Raw genomic sequence first — 12,466 nt, 5'->3', positions numbered from 1 at the left:
AACTCTCCCGTGAGCCGTCCTGTTTCAAAAATCTAAAGAACGGCTTACAGTCAGCCGTCACCAACAGCGACGTTGCATCCGGCTATCGGTCCCCTCACCGAATGGCTGGTAATGTATTTTTCTTTTGTCCTCCGTCCCAACTCCTTGCCGCTCTCGACTCAAGGCCGCATGCGTCCCCTCTTGACCCTCCAACGTCTAAACAAAAACCTAGAACCACCAAAGCCTCAATGGCCGAGCCAGCCGGTATGGTCCTTGGTTCCAGGCCCCCCGCAAGCGGAAGAAGCGTGTCACCACCCGCCCATCTGCTGCAACGTCGATTTTGCGCCTCGCTGTGCCTTTTCAGCTTACTCCTCCCCTCCCTGGGGGTGGGCGCCAATCTTATCCCGACAGAGTAAATACAGATCGACATCGGGCATTGTGCGGGCATACAGCTAGCTATACCAAACTGCGGGATTCGAACCTCCCCCCCAATACCTTCTGAACACAGACCGAAGCATATTCGCCGGGCACGGAACCACACAGCCGCGCTACCTGCGCACTTCCCCGGAGCAAACCAAACATCGTTTCCCAGCCGTGCTGATCGTCTCTCTTGGCGGAGGCCTGGCTCGAAAAGCCTTCGTGGAGGACACGATCGGATCGTTGATTACACAGATTGCATGTGGGACAACGATGCCTGGGAAGGGTGCGTCGGGAAGGAAATCCTGTTTTTTTTTTTCTCGCTTCTTTTTTACTTTGAAGTAATATCTTCTGATATCATCAATTTCATCTGGCTCAAACTGCTGACGTGGCTGGAGGGCCACCCCAAAACGGTCTAGCCATTCTCTCTTTGCACACCCTGGTGGCGCGCTTATTTCCATCGTGTCCGGGTCGAGCCGCTCAGGACATGGAGAGACAATCCTTGCAAAGGAATGGGGCAAGTGTGAAAGCATCTTCCTTCTTTTTTGACAGCCCATGTTTATCTTTACTATTCGGCTCCACTTGGGAACATCAGCCGCTCACTGTCGGTCTTGGCTCGGCTGCTAGGATTCTCTTATGCTGGCAGCAGCTGGAAATCGGCACCAAAGTATCAGTATTCTGTAGGCTGACTACATGCGGCGTTGGCAGTGATAATCTTTGTCGTTTGGGGCAAGATCGCCGTGTTTATTAGCTAACGAGGGACTGCAAAACCATGACTCGCCCCGCGGAACCAGACAATGAATACTTTGCTGAATGCCCAGTTAGAGTTAGCGTCTTGGGCTGCTAGAAAATCTGTCCCCTTTCCTGGGACCTTCCAGGTGGTATCGTCAAGGCAGCCATTTTATGCTGTAACACATGGGAACTTTGTTATTTCTTTTTACTTGCTATATCCTCTTCATTAACCCCCGGGACACCATCCCGCCGTTGGCCGGTATTTGCCGTTCACGATGAGAAAACGTGGACACAAGCCACACATGTCGCCAAGACTTCATTCGTTGATCGAAGCCACCTTTAAACTCGGATGAATACTTTTAAAAAACGGCCACACAATTTCATGAGGGGGGTTTGCTTGTCGTACCTGACGTCACAGTCGAATCACTCTTTCGGGTTCGGTGCCTGAAGAATAAACAAAAATAAAAATAAGCATCTTTGCAAAATTCACGCCTGCACCCACCCGTCCAGGCAGCAGCAACTGGTGTGAATAATAATGATAATAATAATAAAAAAGAACTAAAGTGCAAAATTCCAACCCGCAATGGTGACACAAATACACAAGGTAACCAGACCTAGACGTGCCCATGCAGGATCTCGGCGGTTCTTGGCCAGCGCCCCATTGCCGATGGGGACTGCCATACAACCCCCCTGGCCGCCCGTAGCCCCAACACGGTAACGGCCCGGAAGCCGAGCTTTTCCATCCAAGGCCACTATTGGCCACGGGCTGCAGGAAGCTGAAATAAGCTCATGATTGAAAAAGCGGGGGGTATGCTCTTCTTTGATTCATTACTTTACGGTTAGTACTACGTAACTAAAGAAGCTAAGAATAGCAAAAAAAGGAAAGAAGAAGAAAAAAATGGAGAGTCGGCTAGAGGTCTTCCCGTGGCGGGGAGGCCGTTCTATGCCACACGTAGGTGGGTATCTATCTGTCTATCTGCTTGCCCTACCGCCCCCCCAATGTGTCATTTTGGTCATCGGTCACTTTCCCATGCGTCCAGAATCGATATTTCTCCACAGAACCTGAAAAACACGAATCGAGCTTTTCGCGGTTTACCCATCGGGATCCTGACGTTCCGGCTTACATACTTTCCGTCGAGGTCCATCCTCATCAAAACCCCTTGCATGCCCATCTCATCCCCCACCAACATTGAGCATAACCCTGATCAAGACGCGCCCCCTTGTCTGTCAATCACGAGATGGGTCGATTTTGTGCTGTGTATCAGGAACAAAGTGCTGCGTGGGCGAGCCGAAGGGGGGAATTGGGCCCCCCTCGGGTGGCTGCATAGCAACTTAGCAAGAATAGGCCGAGTCGACAATGTGTATAGCCACACGAAAGAGAAAGAAAAAAACCATCGACTCATCCTTGCATAATCACCCGTTCGTCACCCGCCTGGCCTCCATAAAGATTCTCGACACAGTGACAATATTGCCGTTTATTGGCCAAGAAAAAAAAAAAAAAAAGAAAAGAACAAAAAAAAAACTTTACCTCCATGCTGCGTGTGGGGCTTCAGGCAAGGGAAAAACAGAAAAAGGAGGCGCAGTTGATGGGGTATGGGAGGAACCTAAAGCGCTCCAAAAACCCAATTACAGCGGCGTTTTGGCACCGAGGAGAGACGGCTCGAGAGTAGCCACCCGCATCCGTCCTGATTGGGATGCTACTAAAGCTACGGGTCCTTCCGGGCTTCTCATGTTGTCTCTCGACGCCCCTGACGATTGGGTTGGCTCGGAAATGAGTTGAGCGAGGGTGAGTTGCAAGCACAAGCAGGACCTTGCACCAAAGGATATTACAGTGTGGCGTGACATTCAATAACGGTAGCCAGCATTCGCCAAGACGTTCCAATTCAACTGGCAAGAAAGAATAAAGACAGCTATGGCCTGTTGTGGGCGATAATTAATATCTAAGGCTGCGACGTAACCGTGACGACATGCATCTCGGCGCACTCCGGTACGCACGTGATGCACCGTGGAAAAAAAAAACATCATCTACTGGATATGCTTTTGTGGGGTTCCATTCGTGGATCCCCGCGGTCAAACCCGACAAGTTAGGACGACCGAAAGTTGCAGCAGCCCAACGTGTCTGGCCCTCCCAAGCATTCATTATGCTGGAATTCCCGAGGTAGCCTGCGACCCTCAAAACGAATAAAATCACGATAAAACCCGAAACGTGCCAAACGCCGACACACCCATCCTCTTCCCTGATGACTGGCAGTTTCCCATACTGGTGGGTATTTAGTTGGACTTAGCAGCAGTGCGGCGCTTCTTCTGCGGCCTCAGCTCGCCGGCGTACATCTCAAAGATGGTGTCGAGCTCAGTCGGGCGGTTGCCAGTGACGTAGTGGAAGGCCGAGGTGGAGATGTAGTTGGTCTTGCCCTCGCGCACCAGGCTGTAGTACTCGAGAATGTACTCAAGCTCCGACTCGTCGGACTCGGACTGCTTGCGGAGCACGGCCTTGGCCTCGAGCCTGAGCGGCGCGGAAACATTATTGGCGTCAGTCCTGAGCTGCTAACAGATAAAAGCGGTGAAAAAAAAAGGGGAGAAAGGATAGCTGTGAAAGGATGCTGGGCGGGAAGAGCAGAAGGATGTCTTACTCGCGAATGTCCTTGAACTGCAGCTGCGAGCCGACGCCCTTGCTAGCTGCGGTCGCGAGCTCTTTGCCGCTGGCGAGCATGGGTCCCGTCACCACCATCATCTGTCCACGGTGGCGGTCGTCGAAGCCGTGCGGGCCCTTGCCGGTCAGGACGTGGGCTGCGACTTGAGCGACATCCTTTTTGTGTTTAACCCATCGCCTCGCATTAGTATCGCCTGTCCAAAGTGCGAAAGGTTCTCACAAACGGTCGGATTGGTGGGTAGTAAAACTTACACCTAGAGCGACTGGCGCAAACTTGTGGTTCTCGCCGATGGGAATCGGGAGTACGCCCTCGCTCGAGGCCTGAGGAGCGTACACGAGGAGGTTCTCAGCGTAGAAGCCGGCACTAAGACAGGGAAACTCAGATCAGCATTTTTCTGCACACCAACAGAACAATCATCCCACCGCTCATCCGCCCAAAATCACAAAACAAAGAAAAGAAAAAAAAAAAAGAAAACCCCATTTACCGGATCACGCAGGGCGAGTGCGCCAGCGCATTGTTGGGATCTCCCTTGTTGTTCAGGACCAGCGCCTCAATGTCGATGAACTCGCGCAGGCGGGGCTGGGTCTCGCGCTCGGCGTAGTCGGCGCCGGCTGAGCTGATGAGCAGGGCGTTGCTGACGCCAGCGGCGCGGGCGGCCTCGACAAGCTCGGTGCAGACCATGAGCTTGTCGGACCGGGCGGGCGGCACCAGGCAGATGGTGTCACACTTGGACTTCTTGAGCGTCGCGACCAGGTCGTCGACACCGGAGCCGGGCTGATACTCGACGATGACGGCGCCAAGCGATTCAAGCTCGGCCGCCTTTTCCGACTTGGCGTCCAGCGAAAGTCCGATGACGCTGTCGGCCTTGGACGCGAAGGTCTCGTTAGTCAAGATCAGCTCCGCGATCAGGTGGCCCGTCTGTCCGTCGACAGACGTGATGCAGATGTTGCGGCCGGTGTCAGGCATCTTTGCTGTTTGTGGGTTGTGTTGTAGGGGTGCTGTTTTTGTCTCGGGGAGGGCAGAATATTGGGATTTTTCCGGTGAATTGGTGGAAGAAAGTATGGTGTGTGCGGGTGAAGAAGTTGAAATGATGAGATCGGGTGATGGAGATTGTGAGATCAGTCTGAGGAGAGAGCTGACGTTTTGATATACAGTATATTTCCTCCCTTGCTACGCTGTATCTTGCGGGGTCAACGCTCCGTTGCCAACCTCTCGGGAGCCTCCGTTGTCTACCTCTGTTTGGCTGACGGGAAGGTGACGTCATTGACAAACATATTTGTTTGCCAACCGCTCGGGGAAAGTGACGATGAAATGACAGGGCGGCGCGGTATCGAGCGTCACAGCGGTGAGAGCGCGGCCGAGAACGCGTTGGACATGCATGGATTAACAGGAGTAAATTGACCAATCTCGCGCTTTGCAATAGCTAGCAAATACGATAGTATCATTAAAGTGGGGTACGATAGGGAACAACAGGTATGTAGGAGCAAAGAGGTACGTATTACCAAAGGTCAAAAGTCACCTGGCAGTCCTTGGCACCAAAACAACCATTGACCCGAAAGAGCATCCAGCCAGATGAAGCCAAGATGAGCCAGACATGAGGATTAGCTCTGCTTCTGCCTAATCCCTTCCTCACGACGAGCGGCGATGGTGTAGAAGATGCTGCCATCGTAGACGCCCCTGATGTCCTCCTTCTTCATGTGTCCATCTTCTGGCCACAGTAGGATGTATGTTGCAAGCCCTGTAGGGTTGGCTTCGATTAGTACAGCAAGACAGGGTCAAAGGTTGTTCTGGATGAAGAGGACTAAACGAACATTCAAACATAGCACCAAACCAGCCAATGGGGTCTGCAATCAGCCGCTGGCCGTGCAAAACCTTTAAAACATCTCTCCAGGTGAGGCTGTCCTGGCCCCGGGCGTACTTGGAAAAGATGTCCTCAAATTTCTGCGGTACAAAACGCCCCTCGGTGTCATATGTACCCGTATCAGATCCGTGCTTGTCCTTGTGAATGCGGTCGAGGTAGATTCTGAAGAAACCATCCGGAATCCAGGATGGGCTTGTGGGGTAGGAAAAGTTGGCGTGGATGATGAATACGGAAAGGAGCGACAGGGCTACGCCAAAGCCAAGACGGTAGAAGCCGACAAAGGTATCCTGCGGCCAAATCACACCGTCTTGGTCCCTGTCGAAGAAGTCACAGTGTTGCTGCAGCACCGTCTGGTGGCTGTGCCGTCTAGCATAGCCGTCCTTGGTGGTTCCATTTGGCTGGTCATACGAGGCGGCAATGTTGACCCGGGCCGTGCCGGCGTTGGGCAGCCTCTGGTCTTCATGCTCGTCCTGGATGAAGGGCTTCCGCTCGACCGTGACAGGGACCTCCGGAACCGAGACGCGGACAGTGCCGTTGGTAGTGTCAGAATCGCCCATTCCCATCTTGACTGTGTGCAATGTGCTAAAAGAATCAATAAAGCACAAAACTTGGTAAATTGTCGGACGCCGCAACGAAGCGAGAAAATGGCCAAACGATTGACCGATAAAGAGCACTTGAAGAGCAACTCAAAGAGCAGACAAATGTGCTCTTTATCATGTCCAGGGATGCGTAAAGACATGGCTGCAGTTAGTTGGATGACGTCATAATGTAATAATCAAACACACGCCGTCCTAAGTTTAAGAGCGCCATTGCTCGAATGAGATTCTTTATCGGAAACGCGATAAGCCATGCCTGTACGACTGCGAGACTGCGTTACGAAAAAAAAAAAAAAAAAAAAAAAAAAAAAAAAAAAAAAAAAAAAAAAAAAAAAAAAAAAGGTCACCCATTTGGAAGGTGCCGCGTGACGCGGATGAATCTAGAGGATGCGTTAAGTTCCATTTGTGCTGATCAATGTGTGATTCTGCATCGGAACTCCGATAGGGAAGAAGAATAAAAAATATAACGGATGCAGCGGCGACGGAAGCTGCACCAACAAGCAACGCATCTCGCACCTCGACGCCAACTGCCATGTTGGCATAAAGATGACAGATGACCAGGGGTAATCCAAGGGCAAAAGATACCGCGCCAATGCAAAGAAGTCGGCGGGCTACAATTGCCTTGCCAACTCACTATGCCTTTTTAGCTTGCGCGCTAGTTCCGTCATTGGAACATCGCTGCCGTCTACACCTGGCGCCATCCAAAACACTTTCATGCACGGCCGGACCATAGCCGTCATACCTCTAAACTAAATGGTCTAGGTTCTCAATCTAGTAATAGAATTGAAGCTTATACTACTTATCATCTCTTGGTGATATTCTACAATGATCTAAGCTTTACTTGCTCGAAACTCTACACGAGGGGGTCTTGTGCATGGAATCAGCCAACGCAACGGTTGAAAACCCCCCATCCCGTGGTATTTCAACAGTAGCTTCATCATACACTAGGTCCCGAAATAACCAACAATTTCTTATACAAAATACAGCTAGGTTGGTCAATTACATCATGGCTCATCAATCTTCACCCGGCTGGCCAGCACATGCACAGAAATCATTTGTCGTCCTTTTTAAGATGCAGCGCCTTCTTGATAGAATCAATCTTGGACTTGGAGTGACCATTGCCATTGTCCGTCGCCCCGAGCCCCTTGCTTCCGGACTCGACGATCTCTTGATGCACGCCACGGTCGAGCTGAGCCTCGGGATGGGCCTTTGTTGCGGCCATGTGCAACGCGTTGGAGTAATGCAGCTTAGCTATACTGTCTCCACATAAAACGAATATACTGCGGTGCTGGCCTGGAAGGTAAGAGACACGGGAGAGCTCTGTCTACCTTGTGCTCCTGCTCCTCTGCGCCCTCAATGAATTCGTGAGCGTTGTCGGCCGCCGTGTCGGTGACGCCGGAAGGTGCATGCTTCGGATGCTCAGGCATGTTGGCTGATTGCTCTCTTGTGTTTTCTTTTTGTTCCTTATATTTATTTCAAGTAAAATCAATGTATTTGCGTCTGTGTCGCGTTTTGATGAAACTGCTTGAACAGGAGGGAAGAGACGGTGAATAATATTCATGATTCCAGGGTTCATCGCTTCCTCTCCCCCGACTTTATACCTGATCCTCCCCCACAAACCTTTTGCCACATGTAGCTCCAAAGAAGAACACCCACGATAAAGATTGGCTCAAGTTAACAACACGATGCTGCTGCTCAAACGTCATCTATTATGATCAACGCGGTGGCGATTGGTTGCTGTCAATGAAACTGTCGAGCTTTCCCCGCGTTTGGGTTCTCAGGATAACAGTGGAAGAAACAGTACAACATTGTACCAGAACGGTGTGACGGCTCTCAGTGTGGGCTGTGTAGCACGGTATATTGATCCAATCTCTCAACTCATTGTGGGCGAGAACATTATAGGCCAACCTTAGCCGAGTCACCAGACCTGCGATACATCGTACTGCGTACAGAAAAGACATCGTGCCGCTCATGCCCGAGTTTTGGTAACATGAAGAGGTAGATTTCGGTGCCTTGCTAACCTGGGCTAAGTAGCAGACTTTTCTCGTCTGGTTGAAAACCAAATCCCCAGATAACTCTCCCTTGACAAGCCTGCTCCCCTTGGCTCCTTTGTACGTAGCATGTCTATCTGGTACTAACAAAAATTGTAATCGGGCCTCAAGCTTTAGCTCTCATTGGTCCATTTCTCGTAATCTGGAAAGTATTTGTCGTGTATACTGCTGGCATAGTCGACAATAACCGGATGACTCCGAACCATACCCCGCGCAGCTGGGCCTCTATTGATCGGGGGTCAGCACTGAGCTAATTGCGTTCTTATATATTGAGGCACAAAACACCCCCGCCGCAGAAAAGAAAAACTTACGATGTGCAAACCATGATGGCGGCCACGAAACCAAAAAGGGTCGCATCTACCTCTGTGGGATGCTCCCCGCCAAAGGCCCAAAAGACCGCATCTGGACCGTTGGCCCCATCCGACAGCTTTGCCTTGGAGGACTCCAACAGAGCCGCGATGGTCTCCAGGATATCGCCGCGCAGGGCGTCAATCTCCTCATCCGAGTACCGTCCCGTCCCCTGACCTTTCAGCGTCGCCATCTGGCCGCGGTACGCCAGCAGCCCGACGAGGTTGCGCACAGGCCACGGGAGATTCCACAGGATGTGGTCACGCTGAACGTAATAGTTTGTCGTCCACTTCTCCCAGCCCTGGTCCGTCCCACGAATGACAAGCCTAGTCAGCACCGACACGATCCAGCGATTTGACTAACCGCCGACCAAGCTTCCCGCAATCCGAGTATAACTTACATTGAGGAAATACAGCTTCTCCTCCAGCAGTGCCCGCAGTGCCAGGTCGTGGCTCTTCTGCTCGGGTCCAAGCTCCGCGTTCAGATCCGGGAGCGCGCCCCGCCGCACCAGCTCGGCGATAAGCAGGGACGAGTCGCCGAGCGTGGTGCCGTCGGTGAGCTCGACGTAGGGAATCTTGCCCTTGGGTCCTTGCAGGGGCCCGCCCGGTGCGAGTCGGTATCTCAAACCGGCGAAGCGGAAACGGGCCTCGACCTTGGCGACGAATGGCGACCAGACGTGTTTGTTTTCTGCTGGGAAGCCACGATTGAGAGTGAGTTCCTCTGTTGGTGTGGAGTGCATTGTTGGCTAGTGATGGTGCTGGTGATAATCGAATTTTTGTTTGAGTTGGTGTTCATTAGTGGAAATGCAGACCCGTGCAGAATTATTATGTTAGTGCGTGCTTCTGGGGTAAGATGGCCATGGATTTGACCAGCCGATGGCACGCTTTTAGTAGTCGGCCTCATCATGTCGTTGGTATCCCGGCGGGAGGCAATGAGATTTGGATGTTGTCCCTGCGTGTCCCTGGTCCGCCAGCGAGCGAAAGCGTCAAAACAAGACTGAAAGGCCGGCTTACGAATTGGCGTTTCTAATCTCGCAGAAGATAAGCTCGCGATTCGGGACCTAATGCGCTACCAAATTTCGAACCATGCATGCTGACAGAAGCAAAACAATTAGTCACCAAAGCAGCTCGGCTCGGACATAGGGCTCGACGCCAAGGGAACTCGCGACGAGACGGCGTAGGGTGCGCCCAGGCAGGCGCATGGATGGTTCGTGCACCGGTGCCTGTCCAACCCCACCTCCGCTGCCTAGAATTAATCAGGGGAATCCCGCCCTGTCAAACTGCACTGCTGCAGTCAACATGCAATTTCTCCATCGCAAATTGGATGATGCGACCTCGGTAAGGCTGAACCGCAAAGCCTGTGGGAATGGGCTCGGAAGGTATCCGGGCTTTGGTCTGTCCCTCTGGCATTTCCGAGAAGAATCAATCAAATCATCGATACGAATGGACGTATCCTATGGATATTCATGATCGCAACGCCGGCTGAGACTGGGGCATTACCGTCATGGACCGATCGATCAACAAGCCCGACTGGCACCGCAAGGTCTGGAAGGAGGAAATTGTCGGGACAGCGCCGAGAGGCCTTGGAGAATCCAGATTGGAACTGTATGATCTGGCGGCGAGGAACTAATATCCTGCCCAGAGGACAACAGCCACTGACGGTAATGGGAAAGAGGTTCCAATGCGATCTTTAGGTGCCCCAGACGATCAGCCGCCTAAAGGCGTTGTGGATGAGGTAACCTGCGACTGCGTAAGTTTTGTTCGCCTTTCGTCATCGCCTCTTCTTGTGAGAGGCTGTCGCTCACTCACCTGGTCAACTCCGACTTGTCTTCAAAAACTGGATCCAAGAGGTTCGGGAGAAAGCCAAGCATTTCGAGAAGACCAATATCATCTCTGCCCTTGATGCCTTGGCATCTGTCGCCAAGTCCCATTTTGGTTGTATTACCGGATATCCAAGCTGGGCTCAAGAAGTCATTTGACCGCCTGGAAGGAGACCATTCCCAAATTAAAGACTGACATCCAGGATCAGATGGCAAGGTGCTCGACCTCGTCCTCCGGTCCATGTATCCGTTCGTTTATCGTGAACCGGGTTCTCGACAAGGAGCTGCTTAGGGTCAAAAATGCAATGCAAGCGTGTACCGGCGCGGGAAATGTCATTCCTGAAAATGCTCATTTCCCCAAACAGGATTTTCCCGTATGATAATTCCCCGTTCCGGTCACATAAGTACCAGTGGCTTTCCCAGTAACATGCGCAGGCGTATAGCAGTCTAAAGTTCATCAGTTATATCAACAACCTTCACCCAACCAGGTATCCCGTGATTTACGAGGTAGCTGAGACGCTTGCCATCAAGGCTTTACCATCGAAGGACCGGTGCCGAACAATGCCGCTCATGGAAAGAATACTGGTCCCAGAAGACTGGACAGGCGGCTGCTCAATTCGCGTCATGATACTCATTCAAGTTCCGTCTTCCGGATCCATGACTAACCACTTGCAGTGATGGAATAAGTCCTGGAACATGATCGCCTGAAAAATAGTCTCCTGAAGCCATAGGTAACTTCGCAAATAAGCCCGTGAATTGGAAGGAGTCAACACGCCCGCCCTATCACAGGCCGGGAAAAGATGAAGAGAATGAGGAGAAAGAGGACGAAGAGCAGAAGCTGCGTGACATTTGCTGAGCCATCCACAACCCCCATCTTGCCAGATCTAGAGTTCGGTTGCGTGGACTGCGAGCCAAAGAGCCGTCTTCGAGACCTAACCAAACCTAGGCATCGACGTTTCATTGCTCTCTGGCTCGTGGATCCTGCCATCCGCATCATAATCACGGGCATGGTGCCTCAGCACCTGGACATGTGACTCGAAGCAGTCAGTGTGCAAAAGTGCTCATACGACATGGCGGCGGGCCCTGAAACGGGCAACAAGGGCGGCTTCAACAAGCTTCCACCTGAGATAGTCGCCATGGCCATGAGCATCTGAAACTTGAGGCGATACCCATGAGAGACAATGAGACCAAGGATGACAGGCTCAAGGTCATGTATACACGCAGTGTGTTTGCGCAAAATAAATATCGATTCTGAGTGGCACCGCCAGACTTATAATCTCTGCAAGCATCAAACTACTTAACCCCACTACTCGTCTCGAGCTCTGTGGTCGGTCACCAATCTGGGACTAATTGACATGACGCATTAGCCACCCTAAATTCGTTAATTACGCTTGGGAGGTCAAGTAGTTCGTCTCATGCAAGACCTCTCGCCGATTTAGCGCCTTGTTCGTCGGTGGGCGCTCCTCTTTTCGGGTATAGTGGTTCCCCATCGACCGGCCTAATTCAGCCGATCAACCACCAGGGTGTCCGCCTTGGCGATTTCCTGGTCGATTTTAGCAAGCAACGGGAAGTTGGGACGAAGGAAACAAAACAGAGAACCACTATTTCCAGCAAGGGCACGAACCATCCTCAACGAACATCAATATATCACAGACGTTAATAACAGGGACTAGCTCCTCGCCCAATACCGATTGTGGTGTATTTTCGATTGTGCGTGCTTTGACCGAAAAAAACAAAATCTAAATAGGGTGGGCCCCAACCTTGGGTTTTCTACTTTATTCGAAAAAAAGGTAGTACAGACGACGATCGCGTCATCGACCACTCCTAGGATGTTGAGTCGGCATTACAAGGAAGAAAGGTTGCATTGGTTTTCCTCCAATGCAAACTTGACAAGTCCCATCAGATGTTACCTTGACATGACACCCGCTGCCGTTGCCGCTGCGCCCAACTGGAGGGGGAGGGGCCTAGACCTCCATTTCGCAAGATTAGGGGGCAGGAGGGCGCCGGGCAGT

At 51.8% G+C, this 12,466-nt stretch overlaps 5 protein-coding genes across 5 annotated transcripts; 1 reads left to right on the top strand and 4 right to left on the bottom strand.

The window, feature by feature from the left end:
• Positions 1 to 3,399: 3,399 nt before the first annotated feature.
• PpBr36_10312 (uncharacterized protein) lies at positions 3,400 to 4,745 on the bottom strand (the record flags this gene model as incomplete). Its single annotated transcript, XM_029897425.1, has 4 exons — positions 3,400 to 3,631; positions 3,759 to 3,934; positions 4,031 to 4,142; positions 4,264 to 4,745. The coding sequence occupies 4 exons, from the start codon at positions 4,743 to 4,745 to the stop codon at positions 3,400 to 3,402; spliced, it is 1,002 nt and encodes a 333-aa protein (XP_029744300.1).
• A 635-nt stretch (positions 4,746 to 5,380) lies between these two features.
• Positions 5,381 to 6,203, bottom strand: PpBr36_10311 (uncharacterized protein; the record flags this gene model as incomplete). The annotated part of the gene is made up of 2 exons (XM_029897424.1): positions 5,381 to 5,517; positions 5,591 to 6,203. The coding sequence occupies 2 exons, from the start codon at positions 6,201 to 6,203 to the stop codon at positions 5,381 to 5,383; spliced, it is 750 nt and encodes a 249-aa protein (XP_029744301.1).
• Positions 6,204 to 7,287: 1,084 nt separating this feature from the next.
• PpBr36_10310 (uncharacterized protein) lies at positions 7,288 to 7,663 on the bottom strand (the record flags this gene model as incomplete). Its single annotated transcript, XM_029897423.1, has 2 exons — positions 7,288 to 7,492; positions 7,548 to 7,663. The coding sequence occupies 2 exons, from the start codon at positions 7,661 to 7,663 to the stop codon at positions 7,288 to 7,290; spliced, it is 321 nt and encodes a 106-aa protein (XP_029744302.1).
• Positions 7,664 to 8,400: 737 nt separating this feature from the next.
• On the bottom strand, positions 8,401 to 9,374 carry PpBr36_10309 (uncharacterized protein; the record flags this gene model as incomplete). The annotated part of the gene is made up of 3 exons (XM_029897422.1): positions 8,401 to 8,512; positions 8,599 to 8,936; positions 9,036 to 9,374. 3 exons carry the CDS (start codon positions 9,372 to 9,374, stop codon positions 8,401 to 8,403), a joined length of 789 nt encoding a protein of 262 aa, XP_029744140.1.
• Positions 9,375 to 10,561: 1,187 nt separating this feature from the next.
• PpBr36_10308 (uncharacterized protein) lies at positions 10,562 to 11,488 on the top strand (the record flags this gene model as incomplete). The annotated part of the gene is made up of 4 exons (XM_029897421.1): positions 10,562 to 10,747; positions 10,890 to 11,075; positions 11,203 to 11,296; positions 11,337 to 11,488. Coding segments are annotated over 4 exons (618 nt in total), but the record flags the coding sequence as incomplete, so codon positions are not given.
• Positions 11,489 to 12,466: the final 978 nt, after the last annotated feature.

This window comes from Pyricularia pennisetigena (genome assembly GCF_004337985.1).
Source record: "Pyricularia pennisetigena strain Br36 chromosome 4 map unlocalized Pyricularia_pennisetigena_Br36_Scf_9, whole genome shotgun sequence".
Classification (NCBI taxonomy): Eukaryota; Fungi; Ascomycota; class Sordariomycetes; order Magnaporthales; family Pyriculariaceae; genus Pyricularia; species Pyricularia pennisetigena.
The sequence above is the reverse complement of the archived record's forward strand: the minus strand, read 5'-3'. Positions and strand labels throughout refer to the sequence as shown.